This window comes from Trachurus trachurus (assembly GCF_905171665.1).
Source record: "Trachurus trachurus genome assembly, chromosome: 21".
In the NCBI taxonomy this organism is placed as follows: Eukaryota; Metazoa; Chordata; class Actinopteri; order Carangiformes; family Carangidae; genus Trachurus; species Trachurus trachurus.
Genome location: NC_139899.1, coordinates 28,679,897 through 28,699,791, shown reverse-complemented (window position 1 = coordinate 28,699,791; position 19,895 = coordinate 28,679,897). Strand labels below are relative to the sequence as shown.

The following is a 19,895-nucleotide window of genomic DNA, read 5'->3' as shown; positions in this document are numbered from 1 at the left end:
GTGGAAAGAAGGAAGGATGAAGGAAGGAAGGAAACAGATTGGGTCAATTTGACCCAGAAGGACAACAGGAGGATTAAAGGACATTTCAACTTAAATCAGATGCTTTCAGATTAACCGGGGCCGTGATGCTCCTCCAACAAACAAATAAATAAAAAACCAAACAAATCAAATCACTGGCATCAACCAGGAATTCCTCCAGTTCTGTTGTGATCACAGCTGTTTAGCGTTGGCCGGCCTGGTGGTCAGGAGGAGCTCTGACGTCATCTCCCTGATGGTCCGGAGCGGCAGGCCGCTGAGGACGCCCCGGTGCCGGGACCGGAGCTCCAGCAGAGCGTCCACCACGGCCTGTCGGCCCACGTCCGGGTGCAGCTGCGTCAGCTCCGACATCAGCGTGTCGAAGCTGCCCATGGTGCCGAAGTGCTGCGGCACGCACGTCCCCTTGGCCGTGGGCGAGATGCACACCACCTTCCTGTGTTTGAGGCTGGAGCCGAAGCACGACGACGGCGACGGTGGCGACTAGAGAAGAGGACACACAGAGAGGACGTCAGGGTATATACAGGAATCTGGAAGTTCATTTGAATACCTTTTTAAGACTTTTTCCAAGACCATTTCAATATTTTTTAATAGCTCACCGCCACTTCAAAGTGACACTTTTAATGTAACAGTTTTAGTTTGTGATAAAGACTATAGACCATTATGATACAACAGAATTCAAAATATAGGCTGGGGGGCGTCATGTGACAGATTTGTAATATGCACTGGGAACGCCAGAGTGTACTTTGTGCCTCTGAATTTCCACCCGAGTGCGCTCTGGCGCTCTCAGAGGTAATTTACGAACGCACCCACAATAGCCTAGTTTCTTTATGTACCGGTTCATCTTTGTTTTTTAATAAATCGAATAAATTCACACACTTTCACAATATATTTTTAGGACAAATTCAGAAAAAAATACCATTAAAATGTAAGACTTTATAAAGTCGTGAAAAGACTTTTTAAGGGTCTTAATTTTTCCAAAATTGATTTATCACCTTTTAATACATTTCAAAACCCGGCGGATACCCTGTACTGACAAAATGATCAATTTATCTTTGATTCATTTGGTTATTTTCTTGATGCTGTTGAAGTTGTTTATTTTCGTAGGATAACCCCTTGAGTTGTCACAACTCGTTTACGAGGGGGTCCTACACACAAAACATCAAGACATAACACAACTCAGCACAATACAATGAAAGGAAACAAGACAAGACAATACAATACAGACAATAAAATAAAAAACAGACAAGACAGACATATACAAAAATCACTTCGACAAAACTGCAACCAGAGTTGAACAATTATTAGATGAAATATGGTGACAGAGTTAATGAAAGCACGAGCAAGATGTTTCAAAATAGGAGGATAGGACTTGATTAAAACAGATTAGTGATTGCGATGATCTAATACCCACAGGTAAATGGTTCCAGTCATTTGGTCCTTTGAACATAAATGCTTTAGTACCTATTGATTTCCACTGAAAAGTAGGGATAAGTAGATTGCCTGGTTTGATAGTTGGATGTAAGTTGCACAAAATACTGTTTTAGATAAGGCGGGTAATCAAGGTAAATACATTAAAATATAAATTGGAACCAGTGTATCTGTCGTCGAGTATGAAGAGAAGAGAAGTGAAGAGACTGGTACATTGAACAATGGTGAGTATGATCAGGACAATCAAGTATAAATCTGCAGATTCTATTGTACACTTTGTTGTTGTCTTGATAAACTGATGAATCATTATCATCAATGTTTGAAAATGGTCTGAAATGATTAATTACAGAAACAAACATTACAGAGTTGTCCCGGGGCGTGACAATAATTAAACATATTACACCACGCAATCTCTCCTCCCTGGAACTGTGCTGATCGGTATCGGTGCTGATTTACGATCGCACCATTTAGTTTAGTGCAACAGTCAAACTTCAAGAGGCCAAGTCCAAGACGAAGATGCCTGACATTTTTTTCCCAGCAGGCAGTGGGGCTTCCAGAAAGATCTAATGACGTTGTTTGGTTGTCGACATGGTGGTGATGATGATTATCAGGCGTTGGGTCTTTCTGACATCAGGGAACATCTGTCTCTTATATCACATGATGTTGTTGATATGAGATATTTGACGTGATGACATCATTCTGTCACTTCACATCCACAAACCAATAAAACATCAACGTCAGCTGTCGTCACTTTTCTTTATCAGGTTGAACTTTATTATTCTGCGTTGAACTTTGTCACCTGACCTCCATCCAGTCAGATATTAAAGGGATAGTTCACCAAAAATTGAAATGTCACTCATTATCTACTCCCCCTCATGTGGACTAAGGGCTGGGAGAAGTTTCAGAGTCCTCCGTGCCTTCTCTGAGTTACGGGGGGGCTCCGTGCAGCAGTATTTGTCCATATAATGGTTGTGAATGGATACCAACTGTCTTCGTAACAAAAAGACACACCAAAAAACATCCAAATACCTCCATGCTGCTCGTATGTAATGTCCCTCTTGTATTGAAGCCCCCGAAATGCAAAATTGTCCCGAAAAAAATTAAATAAGTCTATATTTCAAGCTTGTTTTGTAGCGGAAGCTTCTCGAAGCTCCTCTTCGTCAAATTTGGACGAACTTAATTTTTTTCGGGACAATTTCGCATTTCAGGGCTTCAATACAAGACGGACATTACATACGAGCAGCATGGAGGTATTTGGATGTTTTTTGGTGTGTCTTTTTGTTACGAAGACAGTTGGTATCCATTTGCAACCGTTATATGGACATGCACTGCTACGCCGAGACCCCCTGTAACTCAGAGAAGCCACGGAGGACTCTGAAACTTCTCCCAGCCCTTAGTCCACATGAGGGTGAGTAGATAATGAGTGAAATTTCCATTTTGGGTGAACTATCCCTTTAACCTGTAACCGTGGTAACTGCTGTCAACCTGCGTCACTCTCTCACCTTCCTGTCGGAGCAGCTGGACTCGGTCTTGGGCGGTTGTGGTTGTGGTTCGGTCCGGTCCTGCGAGGACTCGCTCTGGCTCCGCTCCCGGCCCGCAGCTCCGGTGATGTGCTCCACATGCAAAGTGCGGCCTCCGACGCTGAAGCCATTCAGGCCTCTCGCCGCGGCCTCGGCAGACTCGGCGCCATTCACCATCACTATGGCAACCCTAAGAGCACGCAGCCCAGAGAGACGGAGAGACGGAGAGTCGGTGCACTGACGTTAATGATGAGTCGGTTTTGACATTAGAAGCTGTTGCTAACAGACACACAGAGTCAACCTATGGACAATCACTCTGCACTACTACAACTATCTGCACAATAACCTTTTCTGTATTCTGTATATATATCTATATCTATCTTTTATTCTATTTTACTCTTTTTATACAAATCATAAAATTGTATAGAGCAGGGGTGTCAAACGTGAATTTGCCAAGTGTGAAAATTACGTAGAAGGCAGAAGAGGCATAATATTGTTGAAATTGCACATGTACAGTATTTTTATCAAGAAATTTCAGATTGTTCATAATATGTTTTGTAAAAGAATAGTTCATTATAGTTCATTAACTGTAAACATCTTATTCTTCTTTTTATTTATGGCTTATCTATTTATGGACCTGGAAGAAAATAAAATTCAACAAAAGCTTCATCCCATCTGCCATAGCTGAACTAAATAAGACAATGAAAAGAACATAACCAGGGGGATACACAGGGTTGTATCAAATGTGGGAATGTATGTAAATGAATGTAAATTGCACTTCTCGAGGCCGCTTTGTACGAAATGGTGAAAAAATTTTCCTTGAAAAGGACAAATAAACTCATCTATCTATCTATCTTGCTATTATTTTACTGGTCCGGCCCACTTGAGATCCAATTGTGCTGTTTGTGGCCCCTGAACTAAAATGAGTTTGACACCCCTGGTATCGAGTATATGCTTATTTTTGTACTAGAATATTTTAATTTATTCTATTTTATTGTATCACTACCTTTAACTATTTTTGTGTTTGCACCTGACACCACGTCAAGTTCCTTGTGTTGTAAACCGACCTTTACTGCACTTGGCGATAAAAAGATTTCCAATTTTGATTCTGTTTTTTGGGCCTGTCCGAAAATCCAGTCATACTGAAGGGAGGTGGCGACCAAGATAAATAAAATAATAGGGGTGGATTTAGTTAACTCTTTTGTTACTTGGTAAAAGACCAGGAACAGTCCTACAGAAAGATAAATACTTATTGAAGACACTTTGGGTTGAAACTAGATCTTCCAACATTGGACCAGTGGCACGGGATGATTAAAGAAATTTACTGTAAGGAACTTACTTTTGTTTTAAGATTTGAGTTGGAGAAATGTACTGAACGCAGGGAAAAAATGGATTGTGTATACACACTTTGAATAGTATGACATTATATCATGATGTGTAAAATAATATTTTGATTTTAACTGTAACACCCATGATGATCTCATGTTCTTTGTTTGAAAATTCCATGTAAATAGAGTTTAAAAAAGTAAAAAAGAAAAATAGAAGAAGCAGCTGTTGCTACAGAAGCTGCAGAAAGAGCTTGAATCTTTTAATACGGTCACAGCTGAAGATCCTGTGACAGCTTCGTGTCAAACAGAGAAGTGAAACCAAAAGTAAAGAGCAGAAACAAAAGATGTTTCCCTGTAACTCACCTTAAACCAGACTTTAACACAGAGACACAGACTTCAGAGGGAGAGTATTTGTCAAACCACAGCATCACATCACTCTGGAAAAGACAAAGTTCCTGTTAAAGCCTGTGCTGCCCCCTGCTGGCCGGGGTGGAGCAATACAACAACATTACAGTTCAATTAAATCAGTGTTGCCTCTCATCTCTCTACAGCAGAATCACAGTTGAACTCACCTGTGTCACGTCGCTGGGCAGGTTGGACACACACAGAACTGAGCTCTGGTCCTCGTCCCTGGACGGTTCTGTGGTTACAACAAATTCATCACTGAGGATCTGATACAAAGTCGGGCTGTCAGAATGAACTTCACTATTCCAACAGATTTCAAATTATATAAAAAAAAAGAGAACATTCGAAGGTGGAAACTGACGTTCGAACATTGATAAAACAAATAATTGTATTGTTGTTGTGCGTGACGCGGAGCTGCAGCTTCAAATATACGAGCGGAGCTTTTTCTAATTGCCAGTTTATTCGGCCGGGGCGGTTCGTCTACGTGTTCCAACTAGGGATGGGAACGACACGGGATTTGGAAAATCGATTGTCGAATTGTCGGCCCTTTTTTTTTTTTTTAAACAGCAGCAGCAGATATGTGGGGGAGGGGCTACACGTGCTTTTGTTGTGGTTTATTAACGCTGTTGTCGGCACGAGCGGATGAGGCAGCACGCATTCGGTTTCTTTTCTTTCTTTTTTTTCGTGCATGATCGCGGTCCTCTACGAAGAATGCAACCATTGCATCCACCTGTTTTGCCGATGGTTTTGCCTTTTTTGCGGAGCCGGACTCGTCATCAACAGCACCATCACGTGAGACTGCAGGGAGCCCGGACAGCTGATCTCTTGACTCTGTCGCCTGCCAGCATGCACGCACGCTCCCGTCACATGTGAAGTAGAATGAGGGTCAGGCAGCTATCCCATTTAGAAAAAGTGGATTTGTTTTATTTAAAATATTTTATTTAATTAGGAGAAAAGTGGCACTTTCTGCTGTTTATTTGAATAGGAAATACTGAAAGACAAAATGTAATTTACACATGGAAATCCCACAAGCCCCACCCCCTCGACATGTCGACACTCTATTTTTTTTTGTCGAGGGGAGCATGTGTCGAATGTCGGTCGTTTTGTCGACAAAAAGTTCCATCCCTAGTTCCAACACTACACGCACACCTTTTTTGTTTTTTATTGATCGATCAGCGGACCACTTGCTTGGAATTTGTTTGAAATGCCCTTTAGTGGACGCAGGACGTAATAATGAACTTGTATAGGTATAATGAGCTTAAAAAATAAATAAAAAACATGACAAAATTTGAATATAATCTGAATATTTAACATAAGCAGCATTAGAAATTTGAATCTGATTTGGGGGGAAGATGGACAGCCCTGATACAAAGTGGATTCAGACTCCTCCGTGTGTGCAGGTGTGGAGCCTCAGCTGCATCACTCACCACTGGTCTGATCCTGTGTTTTGACTGGTGGGTCCTGTCCCTTCTCCGGGTCCAGGTCTTCTTCAGCATCGTACCACGCCTCGCTGGTGTTGGGCTCTTTGCCTGCAGTAGAGCATGACACGGGAGTGGGTTTTCACTCCCGTCCCATCCCACTCCCAGAGAAAAAAATCCCATCCCATCCCATCCCAATCCCGGGCCAGAGTAAAAAAATAAATCCCATCCCGTCCCACTCCTGTAGAATGACTCCCAATCCCATCCCGCTCCCACTCAAAATTACTCCCACTCCCATCCCACTCCCGTTTTTATTTTTTATTCATTAGGTATTCCTGACTTGATTCTGTAGCTCACACTTCACGGCTTCATCTCCTCCACCTCCCTCCAATGTTGTCAGGGTTTTCCCTGGGTTTTTTTGAGACCAAGGTGGCAAAGGCCCGCTTTGGGTTGTGAGTGCGCATGACGTGTGTCTACATTGAAAGTAATGCTCGCAAAAGACGCTACATCTGCTTTTTAATCTAGGCGGCGCCCAAAATCACCAAGGCTGCTAAGTGAAAGAGTAGAAGAGAGAAGAGAAAAGTGCCACTGAGAGATGACTACAAAAATGGACGCATCTGTCCTTTTGGTTGTTTAACACGGCTGAAGATCATCATCTATTAATGGCGTTCCCGCTCCTGCCTGCTCCCCGCTCCCGTTGATTTTTATTCCCGTCCCAATCATGGGATTAATAACATTTTGACTCCCATTCCACGGGAATCACGTGACCCGCGGGAATTCCCGACAAATGTCATCCTCTAGCCTGCAGCTCCTGTCCACACAGAGGAAGGCCACATGTGTGATTCAATCTGCCACTATTAGGTAATTACTTAAAGGGATACTTCACCCAAAATCGATAACCCCCCCCCCCCCCCCCCCCCCCCCTGGAACTCCAAAAGCGTTTTGATCACTCTGAAAGTTCTCCAAACCCTTCCTTAGCATGACGGTGAGTAGAAAATTGGTGAATTATCAATTTTGGGTGACGTATCCCTTTAAAAATACAACAAAAAGTGCTTTTTCCTACTTGTCTGCTTCTCCTCTGCCTTGTGTGCATCATGGTCATGATCAGGACCTTTAACCTGAGGGACCAGAGTGGCAGCTCTCCTCTGTTTCCTGTTCTCCTTCTTCAGCTGGTCGTCCTGTCAAACAAATGAAAAAAACTTCACCTGAACTACAAGCGACGACAACAACAAGCAGCTCACAGATCTAGTGTCAGTCGTCTCGTCCTGTGAGCGTACCTGATCCCTGGGACCTCCATGTTCCTTAGCTGCTGCGTTTGAAACCTCAGGTTTCAGGGAGCTGCTGAGGATCAGACAAGATGACAAGACAGTGGCTACAGAGTCGACTGTGAGCGGTGGAAACTGAATCACACAAATAAATGTTCCAACGTACCAGGAAGGAAGATTTTCCAGTAGATCACCGATAATCTAAACATGAACGACAACAGACATCTGTTATCATCTGACATCATAGTTAAATATAAAGGCGGATTCACACCTTTGGTTCGTTTGCTTAAACCGATCAAACTTTTGCCATCTTTTTTTGGGGGGGGTTGTTTGCGTTCACACGGTAACAGCTCCAAGCGGCCTAAAGTTGTAAACAAATGCCATGCGCTAACAAATTGTTCCCTTATTGGTCAGAAATCTTACCTGGAAGGAGGAGGCGGTTACCCGGGAAAAATAAAAACCATGGAAGAGAGTTCTCAACGGGCCTGAAAATTAAAACCCGACCCAATCCCAGTCTTCTGTGTATATTTTCAGCCCAAATCCGACCCGAACACGGAAAAAAGAAGAAGCCGACCGGAGTGATCCTCGACCCGAACTCAGCCTGAATAAGTGCATTTGAACCGCTCCGGGGTTCGAATAGAAACGAGCCACTTCTAAACGATCTCAGCCCACTTGTTTTGTTCCGCATCTGAGCGCAATTTACCTATGGCTAAGCCACGCCCCCAAACGTGATGAGCCAATCACAGTGCGCATAGCTAGCCCATACACTCTGACATTCTCTGCCTCCACGTCCATTGAAATGCATTGCAGTTAGTCAGTTTTCATTCGTTTTTATATGTTTTTTCTTGACATTTTAAGTTTAAAATGGTCAAACGGTGTGCATGGGGTACATGCAACTCCGACACTAGGTATCCCGAGAGGCTGGGCGACGGGGTGGATTTTTTTTACCTTTTCCCAAGCCACATCTCAACTGAGAGAAGTGTCTGCTCTGGATAAAGTTATGCGGTAGACCACAACACCAACTTAACGTGGATAAAATTAGCAAGGATGTCTACATCTGTTCTAAGTTAAGTCAACAACGTATTTGAGGCAACATATTGTCAGACATGTTTAGATGTTAGCCAGTATCACAACTAAGCATAAAGTCCGCTAGCTTAATGCTAACGTATAATGTAAAACTCCATAGACAGGCTAACAGAAATTAGCCCGTCGCTATCGCCGTTTCGCGGCAACCGACAGCCATAGCAGTAAAGCTAAGTTAAGTTTTGGTGACTTTGAGATGATATTTAATCTTTCTGTCTCCAAAAACCATCAATTGTCTCCTGTGAAATGTCTCCTACTGTGACAGCTGCCATAGCGCCTGTCACCGAATGTTGCTGTTTGTCCGAGTGAGTGGAGGGGGCGGGGCTTAGCCATAGGTCAATTGTTGTGTTCACATATGAACCCAACGAACCGATCGCTGATGTGTTTCGGAACAACTGCTCCAAATGAACCAGGCGTGAATAAAGACACACACAGTTTTAAAATGTTGACCTTACTGGGTGGGGAGGTGGAGTCTTACCTGAGCAGGGATGTAACCTGCTCCTGCCGTCATCTTCTCAGAGTCGAGGGTCAGAGGCTTCAGATCCTCCAGAGGAACTCCTGCCAGGATCTTATCCCTCATCTGGATGTAGTCAGACTCCAGCTTTTGCAGAACACTCACAATACTAGCAGGAGGCTCTTTGGGCCTGAAGAGAAGTGGAGATAAATAAGTTGATGCTGGTTATAGCTGCAGTAGAAACTGTTCCCTGTTTAAAGGGACATTGTGTAGGAATTACTCCCATCTAGCGTTGTGGTTGTAGATCGCAAGCAACTCAATCGTATTTTTCATGCTGCATTCACATGAAATTGGGCAGACGGACGACAGCCGCTGCACGTAACGGCAAAAACAAGCCTCTATGTAAACAAGTGGTCCGTCAACATGAGGCAAAACAATACACGTGACAATATGTTGTCATGATGGCGATGTCGTATTGTTTACCTGACCCACGTTTTACCAGCTTTCTCTGGACTTCTGTGACTAAAATGACATCTGGTTTGTTACCGACGGCCGTCTGCCCGACTGCAGGTGAATGCAGCATCAGTGTAACGCTCCATTCCTCCGAACGTAAAAACATGGCGACACCACATGGCAGCAGCACCGAGCTTACCCGCTCCATGGAGATATGAATGATATGAACGGCTCATTCAGAGCTGAAAGGAACACTTCACTTTGTTGATGGGGGGGATTACTGATTAATGGAAAACATACTTTTGAACCAAATAATCGATTTTGTGAAATGTCCCTTTAATAATATGCATTAGAGTTCAGGGGAACATGAAGTCTGATGGGTTGACAGGTTACTGACCAGCAGTGATTCATGTCTCCGTGTGTTGCAGTGAGCTGCAGTCCCTCAGCAGAGGTGTAGTAGAGTCTCCAGCAGTGTTGTCTGCACATGTTGTACTGCAGGGCCAGGAGGCTCAGCTCCGCTCTCTGAGCTCGCTGGGAACAGTCGCATTCCTTCCTCCACTTACTGCCCGAACTGGAAAAAAACAATAACACACATTCAACGACATTGGTACAGGAGCAGCTGGAGACAGATGTTTGTGTGTTTTATGTATCTGATGTTTTACCTTTTCATTTTCTCCTTCTGCTCCCTCAGTTTTTGTTGAGCTGTTCTGATTTTGAGAAATTCCTGAGGAGTGGAAAAGAGGTCGTTGAGTACAGAAGCACACTCACTTGGGGGAAAAAAAAGCTGTTTTTCAGAGTAATTTTTTAGAGTAATTTATTTTTCTTCTTCGATTTTCTTAGTTATTTTTTTCGGACTTGACAAGATTTCAAAATCCCACAAGAAGCTCCCACCTGCAAGTCACGTTTAACCGCTGCAGGTCAAGCCAGCCACAACTTCATCATGGATCTTCCCATTTCATCGCGGGATTTTGAAATCTCATTAAAGTGACTACACTACAAGGAGTTTCGGAAAGCAAAGTGTTTTCACACTACATTTCCCATGAGCCTCCACGTGCACCGTGAAATTCTTGGACCGGCGCAAGACAGACGAAAGCCAAACCTTTGCCAAGAATGTTTTCATTGTTCGAAGACGATCAGATACCGTCGTAGTTTTGATCATAAACGATGCCAACTAGCGATCCGGCTGCGTTATTCCCATGACTCGCCAGGCAGCGTCCGGGAAACCGAAACTAGGAATTGCTGGGCAAGCTGACCACTAATAATAATATCAAAATAACTATAAAGACAAAACTATATATTTATTGAAAATGGACCCATTACCAAGTGTGGAGCCTTTTTTTAGAACCAAAAGCAAACTCCTCTGGGTCTCTTTAAATAAATAAAAAAATTACTATGAAAATCAGAAAAAAATGACTGAGAAAAACAGTAAAATAAATTAAATACTTAGAAAAACTGCCGCTACAATAATAAAAGTGTTTTGGTTTCAGCCTCACCCCAGCCAGATAGTCCAGATCTGCCATGTGGACTTCAGTGATGATGTTCCTGTCGGTTGTTTCTGGACTCTCTGATTGGGTGAAAGCCGACGCGCTGGGCGTCGCCTCGGTGGCGACCATGATGTCACAGGTTGGGACGCGGGGAACGGTGGAGGTGGACTTCTCTGAAGTGTTTATCTTCACATGAGACTGAAGTGGACTCGCGGCCTCTCTGGTGTCGGTCAGAGCTTCATTACAGCTGCTCACTGGACCTATGTGAACCCCGTTATTATGGGCTTTCTGTCCGTCGCTGCCCAGACAGACCAGGATGCCCTTATCCTCCTCCATGATGCTGTGGAAGATGCTGCTCTGATCTCCGGAGCTCAAGCTGACTTCGTTATTGTCGACAGCGTTCACATTTCCACACACCATGTAATCCTGAAGCTCCTCTGTTGATGTGCTGCTGTTTCTCTGACCTGGACCCAGAGGACAGTACAGGACCTGGTCCGTGCTCCTGTTGTTGTACTCTGCACCGTCCATCTGACTGCTGTCAAAGCTGTAGTACTCAGGAGGCTGGTTCTCAACTGTCGACCTGTAGCATCAAACAACATGGTTTATATAAATTAGAAACACAAAACAAACTCAAATGCATTTTACATATGAACAGTTCATTACTAGATCTATTTAACCTATAACCTTTATTCAATAAAAGCTACAATATGGAAGTACCAGACCTTTAGCATTGAGGTAAAACAAATTAAATTTATTTTGCAATTGGATATATTATATATACTTATAGAAAGTTATGAACCAGAATGACAGTTCTCAGTTTTCACATCCAAAATGTAAATGAAAAATAGATGAGAAGATTTTTACACTGCATGATAGTGGTGCGCATCTTCACTGGCCACACGATTCAATTCAAGTAAATTTTACGATAAATTTCGATGCATCACATCCTCAATTTTCTGGCTTTGGCTTTTTCATTAATTAACATAAATTCAGATAAATATGACAACTTCTTATTTACATAAAATTAAACAGCATTTCCACAATCCAGCAGCTTCCTTGGAGTCTGAACACATGAAGAAAAAGAAATGGCCACGGCAACTTAAAGGTGCACTTAAACAAATTAAATAAAAGAAATCACCGTCTCTGTACGTGAACATCATCATCATAAAACTTGAATGAATTATTTGAACTTAAAAACCGATTATGTGACATAACTGCATCGATTCAGAATCGTCCCGTGAAGAATCTCGATGCATCTTTGAAACGATTATTTTGTTAGTTACAGTACGTGTCCGTCTGGTGAATCACACTCACACTAGTGGACGGCCTTCAGCTAGTGGACGGCCTTCACCCTGTGCCACTGGGTAGTGACTGGTGCTGAGCTCGGGGTTTCCTCTGTGACTGCATCGCTCCAGCTCCACGTCCAGAGAGAAGCTGGCCAGACCGGCTGCATCCTGCACAGCGACTGCACCAACACTGCTACCTTGACTCCACTAGGAGAAAGAAGAAGAATCACATATTATTCACCTTTTTTTTAATCAATCAAAATAAAAGAGGAGTGAATAGAAACAGTTCCAAACAAAGCTTGTTACCTTGTCTCTTTGGGTCTGCTGGTAACTGGGCTTCTGTGCGATGGGGCTGTTGTAGGCCGAGTGGAAGCTGTCTTGCAGCGGGGCGTCCATTGGGTTGGCTGCTGGTGGTCCGGTCCTGCTGTAGCTGCAGCCCAGCAGGGTCAAGTTCTCCCTCACGTTACTGGGCAACATCTCCAACTCCAGGTGTGTTTCAGCTTGTAGGAGGAGAAAAACAAACACAACAATTCACCCTTTGTTGGCCTTCTGAATCAGAGCGCTTCTCCCCCCATGTCACGAGTTGCGTAGCGTTCTAAGGTTGGACTAGCCTGGCTGACACCAGACCTCATCTCAATGGAGATTGAGATTCAGGAACCACCCGTCCATTTTTTCGTATTTGAGGCGTGGTTTACGAAAGCCCAGAGCTGTTTATTGGGCGCTATGAATGTCTATCAAATGCGTCTGTACGTAGCTTGTAGCCAGTCGTATCAATCATACCCAATGACGTATGTAGAGCGACAGAAATCCGTTAAGGAAAAAAACACCAAACATTGCTCTTTTTTCAAAATAAACTTGCGGTCTTAACTACTTAAAACACTTTCTAACACTGCATCGAAAGGTAAAGCAGCTGTTGGATTGACAAGCTATCAACAAAGTCACTTTGTGTGTTTTCATCGTCTTGCTGCACCCTCCCCCGTTCTGTGATTGGCTCTCTCGTTGACGGAAAAATTGGGTCCATAGTTTCCAGGCTGACTTGCAGAGCGAATAAAATCACGCTCAAGGCAGCATGGGTATACCCAGGCTAAGGTTGGACAACCCTGGGATGAAACCGTATGAAACGAGCTAGGTAGACAGCAATTTTTTCGGCAAAAACTACTTTTCAATTTTTTTATATGGTTAAAAGATGTAACGTAATGTTACCATTGCTAATGTCTTTTGAACTTTGTGAAGTTTTACGAAGAGATACGGGAGATCGGCGGGGTTTAAGCGTTAGCTAGTAGCTAACGTTGACGTTAGCTTGCGTTGTTAGCTAGATAGCTAATTGTCTAATTCTGAGTGACTAAAACAATGATTTTTCACCACTTTTCAGAAATGTCATGTAATAACAGTTCAATCGCTCTTTAGCCACGTCTGTCTTCTATCACGGACACCATTTCTTTGATAGATTAGTTGATTAAAATTTTCCTTACTATCAGTTTAAATCTGCCTAATTTTCAATGGTTTCCAATGGGAGTTAACCCTTTGGTGGCCATTATTTGGCGAACCTAGCAACAGTAACCGTGGAGGGCGAGACTTGACAAAGGGTGAATTCTCATTATATTACCCCCAATTTCTACTGACTGCGTCTCCACGCAATCCAGTTTCGTTCCGTTTGACGTATCAAACCGTCGCCCACTGGATGTGTCGTGTCTCTGATCCGTGTCCAGAGCCCAGAGCAGCTGGAGACCCGCCATCACGGGAGAACTACAAACTATCGTGATAACAGTTGTGTATAAAGTGACCAGTTAAAATGTAAACAACAGAGTTTTCCATTAGGCCACTTTGTTGTATTTTTTTTAACTCTGTGTTCTTGTAGAGCCGATGTGTTTTATCATAAAATATTGCGCTTTTCCACCTCCATGATCAATATTTTTTTATCCATGACGTCCTGTTTAGCTTTAGGACCCTCTGACTGAAACTAAAGTGTACAAAGTCATAAATCATTATGATCAGAAAGTTTGATCGTTGCGTTTTATTTTGAAATTCAACGGATGCTCTGTGCGTTCGACTTCTTGTGGGGGGCGATCTAATCGACGTGGATTGATGTGCAATGGCTCCGTGATCCAGCAAAAATAGTCCTGTCGGTATTTCTGCCTGACTGCCAGAGCTGTGACGGACTGGAGACGCATCGGGCACACGGTGGAAAAATGCTCTGATCGACTTGAATGGGAGCAAATTGCAGAGCAGAGTCAGTTGAAATTCAGACAACGATCAAACTTTAAATTCATCCAAAACCTGAAATCTGACCTGCGTTTTTCTTGCATTTTAAACTTTAAAATGCGGTTCCCTGAGAGTGTCTGTGTGTGTGAGAGAGACATTGATATTGCGTATTACCAGAGTTGTCTGCCTTTGCTGCTTTTTTTTTAGATCTGAGAAGAAAACAAACTTTCATCAGTGAACAATAGAGAACAACGATTATAGTGTTTGATCACAATCCATTGCATTTCCTGTGATGCTTACCTATGCTTGTTTGACTGGTCAGGGATGTTACTTCTAATGGCATCTATCTGATCTATTTGTTATAAAATGTAAAAAGGGCATCACAGTTTAATGTTGGCGTCCACAAAGATATCCGAAGATTTGATTAGACTTACACTTCACAGAGACATGATGAGTCGACAGCTCTAAGGCAGGATGTCTCTGCAGAAACTGGTTAAACCCTCCTTCATCTAGGAGGGAAAAAACACAATTGCACTGAATTTGACTAAATAAAAATCACCATTTCTATTCATCTTTTGTCTCTCACTGCTATAGACGCTTATGCGCACACACACACACACACACACACACACACACACACACACACACACACACACACACACACACACACACACACACACACACACACACACACACACACACACACACACACACGGGAGTTGGCATTGTGCTAGGAAAACTGGTGTTATCTGCATTCAAACACAGATTAGCCTTTCTGTCAGTTTAATAATCCATGATTATCTTGTCTCAGTCGGTGACAGTTTTGTTTTTGTGTTCTATTTTTATTTTTTGCTTGTCGCTGTAACATTGTAATCAGCCCTTCAAGTTGACACAACCCGCTTAATAAAACTGTCATTTTCTCCTTAGCCGTGTATTTTTTTGCTGTCGCGTATAAACGTGAACAGACTCCTGTAGGTGTGCATCAGGGCCGAGGTACAGGAATAATAATAATAATAATTTAATAATGTATCATCTGTGCCTGCTTGTTATCGATTAGCATTACCTTTTCATTTTATTCCATTTCATTTCATTTTTGTTCATTCCAATCCTGGCATTGAAAAGGAGCAGGATGAGAGAACTTATAATACCTGATCCTTTCTTAAAACAAAAAAAATGTCCTACATCAGATGAAATGTCATAATAATGAACCAGTTTACAGCCAACAATATACATACTGTTCTCTTTTTTTTTGCTGGTACATCCTCTTAAACTGAAAAGTATTTGTGCAGCTTTTTTCTTCAACTGTTAAGGATTTCCATATTTCAACACCCACCACAGAAATACACATTTGTTTTAACTTAATCTTTCCAATTTGGTGCTTGAAATTAAATTTCCTTCTGTGATTGTCATTCTGTGAAACTTCTGCAAATTTGCAGGTAAAATCCAATTTCTGCTGCTGTGCACAACCAGCAGCGTCCCCAATTCTGGTTTGTTCTTGTTGCACAAGTTTGTATTTATTCTTACATGTCATGCCATCACAAATGAAAAGACAAACATCTATAAGACAAAATATAAGACTGTTGAGTATTTCACTGCAAGCTGTCTAGTATTACAAAAACATACCTAGTATGATCTTTCTATCCTCTGCAGACAATCGGAGATACCAGCTCAACAACCTTGGGTCAGTTCGAGAAAGGCAGATATGAGCATCCACCAAGTCATACACAGACCTGTGGGAGTCAAACAAACAGAATAAATGTTGGTTATATAGTAAATTCTTATTTAACATGACGTAATATAGATGTATAGTTACATACCTGTCAAGAAAGAACTTCCTGCTCTCCTCTGTTGAAGGAGAGATGACAGTGAGATGACAGTGAGATGACAGTGAGATGAATGAATGTCAACAACAGCCTGAGATCCAGTATAAGTAAGTAACAATGACCTTGGGAATCAAACATGTTATGACTGTATATGCAGTGTCTTGCGAAATTATTTATACCCCTTGAACCTTTTTTCACATTTTGTCAGGTTACAACCACAAACCTAAATGTATTTTATTGGGATTTGATGTGGTAGACCAACACAGAGTAGCGCAGAATTGTCAAGGGGAAGCAAAATGATACATGGTGTTGCCACCGCCCCGATGTTTCACGGTGGGGATGGTGTGTGTCAGGTTGATGACGTGCAGTGTTAGATTTCTGCCACACATAGCGTTTTGCATGTAGGCCAAAAACTTCAATTTGGGCCTTTGGAAGCATATCCATGTGTTAGATCGACCTAGTCAGAGTCCAAAGACCTAAAACCCCGTTATTATCTCATAGCGTGGTGAATGTGCAGGTCATAACTTGACCACCAGAGCGTTTTGGAGTTGTTGGATTGTGTATTTGATGAGTTTGATGAGGGAAACCAAGAAATCCCATTAGCCTCCGTAGCGTAGCATAGCTCTGAGCAGCTAGCGGCTCTGCTCCACCGTTCTAAAAATAGCTTGCACCAACAATTAAAAGTAATGAACCTACTGCTATGACTATAGCGATTATGGCAATGGGTCAATTTGCCAAAAATGTTGAACTATCACTAAGTTTCTGGTTGTAACTTGACACAATGTGTTATATAAAAGTACAAGGGGTATCTACTGTAGCTGTTAACCTACTGTGCCGTTGGTAATGGCTGGTGGTGAGTGGGGCGTTGCTCTCGGCGACGCTCTGCTTCTCGATCGCTCTGCTGTGGAGGACGATGGGAGCTGGGAGCGACTGCTGCGGCACCAACCAGGCCGCCGCGTAGTCAGAGGCCACGTAGGAAGGCCAGATGTAGGCAGGTAAAGTCACTGGGAAGGCCGGCCACAATGCCTGTGAGGAGGGGGGGGACAACAAAAAACAAGCAAAAGGTTGATAAGTCCTCAAAAACAAAACACATACATACACACTAGCAACAGTCAGAAGAGTTGGCTTGGCTACGACGTTAGCTGCTGGCCTGGCCGTTAACTGGCTTTTAACACAACGTTCTCTACCGTTAATACAACGTTCGCTGTTCGCTAACGATGAGCTAACCGGAGCTAACCACCTGCTAGCTTGAACTTAGCTTAATTTCAAAGCAAACGGCTAATTAATTAGCCTCTTTAGCCAACCGTTAAACGTTTGTTACCTGTTGTGACGTCATGTTCACTGTTAAACAAAGACAAAATAATATTATTGTAACGTTAGGCCTATGTATAAACCCAAGGGCGGGCTTCCGTTGGTTTCAGGTAGAGTCGTCTTTATTGTGCTGATTAACGTCAAGCTAATTGAACACTACCGTCAAGGGCGTGTCCGCTCAAATTAAAAATGAAAAAAAAAAAAAAGTTCTCACTTTTTTTTTTTTTTTTTCCTCTCTCACTAATATTTGACAAAATCATGTACAAACAACATGGCATATATCAAAATTAACATTCCACAGGAGCAGGTGCATTGAGGAATGCAGAATACAGACTTAACTTGAGAAATAAATAAATGAAATGTAAAAAAAATAAAAAATAAACAACTTTAGCTAGGGCTTTTGTTGCAGAGCATATTTTATGTTTGCGTCAGTACAGTCAGATGAGTACTTCCGGGTTAATGAATTCAAATCTGAGGGTCATAAACTCTAAATAAATAAACTCTATCAATGTTGATGGTGATTTTATTTTGTTTTGGAGGAATGTTCTGTTTGGGCTCCCTGACCTGAAAAAAAAACAAGGAAAAAGCTAACATAACTTTTATTATCAACCTTATTATTTTAATGGCAAAATTTCATATTCACAAATGTAAGTTCATTAAAAAAAAAACCTTCCTTTACTGCTTTTAACGGTGAGCTCAAGCAATACATAACCTCCATCAAATTTTCAAACAACCAGAAAGCGATCAAGACTATCAATATATGTGAAAACTTGAAAATTTTGTTGTAAACTTATAAATTCCCCCTGGCGTATAATATAAATATGCTTTATTAATTGCATTTTACCATGAAAAACTGTTTTTGTATTGTGAAACAAAGTTTTGAATAAAAAAAAAAAAAAAAGTACAGTCAGATTAGTACTTCCGGGTTAATGAATTCAAATCTGAGGGTCATAAACTCTAAATCTCTTTAACTGACCACAGAACAATAAAAGTACAATAATATATCTTATAATAATGAATAAAAGTAGGTCATGTAATTTCCATCAGCTGATTGTGACATGACTGTGATTGTGTAACTGCCCTGGTATTGAATTGCATTTTTCTGTGGGTTTTTATTGGAATTTGTCTAGCTATAATAAGTAGGCTAAACGTGTATTTTAATACTGTAATACAAATGTTGCAGGATTTTTTTTTTTTTTTTTTTGGCCAGCCTGTGTTTTCCCCTGGTGGCACAATTATCCACTAAACTGGGGAAACCCAAAACTCCTCATAATGTTAAACAGACATAACTTAATAATATTGGCCTTGTTGTCAGCATGGGCCTCATCAGAGAGGGAAATTCCCATCTCAATCTGAATGGTCTGGTTGACATTTTTATTTCACTTAAACAGCTTCCTGTTCCTCTTCATTATTGTACAGCGTGTTTTAATTTACCCTCTGTATTGTCTTTCCCATATTGTAGCTACTACATAAGCCTCTTTATTCACTGTCCCTTTGTCCTCAACCCCAGAACAACTTTAGTACTAGTTTATTTGCTTGAAATCCCCCTTTCTTCCAGTTGCAAGATAATGAATAATCAATTTACTTAAACATTGTACAGTTGCAGTCTCTTTACTGCATTTTGTGTAAAATCATTGCACCTTGCATTGCCTTCAGGTCATATGAAAGGTTCTTAAAATAGAGATTGATTGACTCATAGTAAGGGCTATTTATTCCTTCTTTAATTATTTATTTATTTTCTTAAATTTATATTTATTCATTGACATTTCTCACATTCTATTCAGCATTTAATGTAATGTAAATTAAGTAATTTATCGTAACTCACCTTAACAGTGTTATCTAAGGACATATGTAGGCTATATAAACAGACTGTGAAATAAACATTGACATCAGTGCTAATGGAGCTGGTAGTAGCCTGAGTGGGCATGTGGTTTCACTTAATGCATCTGTCATTATTCAATATAAGCTCTCTGAGAGGGAAAGTCATACATAAGTCAGTTGTTGTACAGTTTCACTTTATTGTTAGTGCACAACAACACACCACTCAAGGATCCTGTTGTCAGACTCTCTCCCAACAGCCACAGGGAAGAAGACAATTATGTAATTCTGACGTCAGCCCCATTTAAAAGAGGGAGAGCTCAGTAAAGAGACGGTATATGGCTGCCTGCGCCACCAGGATGTAGTCACGTCCCCCAAACCTTCATAAGTGCTGCATTTTATTTTGTGCTGTTCAGCTCAGCACCTTCATTGTTCTTTGGGGAGAGATTCAATGTGCAGCTGAGAGTGAAAAACACATATTACAAAAGCTTCAGTTCCCAGCTCCCACACTACACCCACCATTCACTGGCAAAAAAAAAGAAAGACAGAAAGAAAGAAAGAGAGAGAGAGAGAGACAGAGA

The 19,895-nt window shown here is 41.8% G+C and overlaps 1 protein-coding gene across 1 annotated transcript; it reads right to left on the bottom strand.

The window, feature by feature from the left end:
* Window positions 1-210: 210 nt before the first annotated feature.
* rbm44 (RNA binding motif protein 44) lies at window positions 211-17,521 on the bottom strand (the record flags this gene model as incomplete). Its single annotated transcript, XM_083996045.1, has 18 exons — window positions 211-516; window positions 2,967-3,174; window positions 4,676-4,686; window positions 4,885-4,952; window positions 6,145-6,246; window positions 7,199-7,313; window positions 7,413-7,535; window positions 8,962-9,127; window positions 9,788-9,961; window positions 10,053-10,114; window positions 10,884-11,454; window positions 12,189-12,367; window positions 12,467-12,660; window positions 14,797-14,871; window positions 15,986-16,092; window positions 16,180-16,207; window positions 17,016-17,211; window positions 17,507-17,521. 18 exons carry the CDS (start codon window positions 17,519-17,521, stop codon window positions 211-213), a joined length of 2,700 nt encoding a protein of 899 aa, XP_083852171.1.
* Window positions 17,522-19,895: the final 2,374 nt, after the last annotated feature.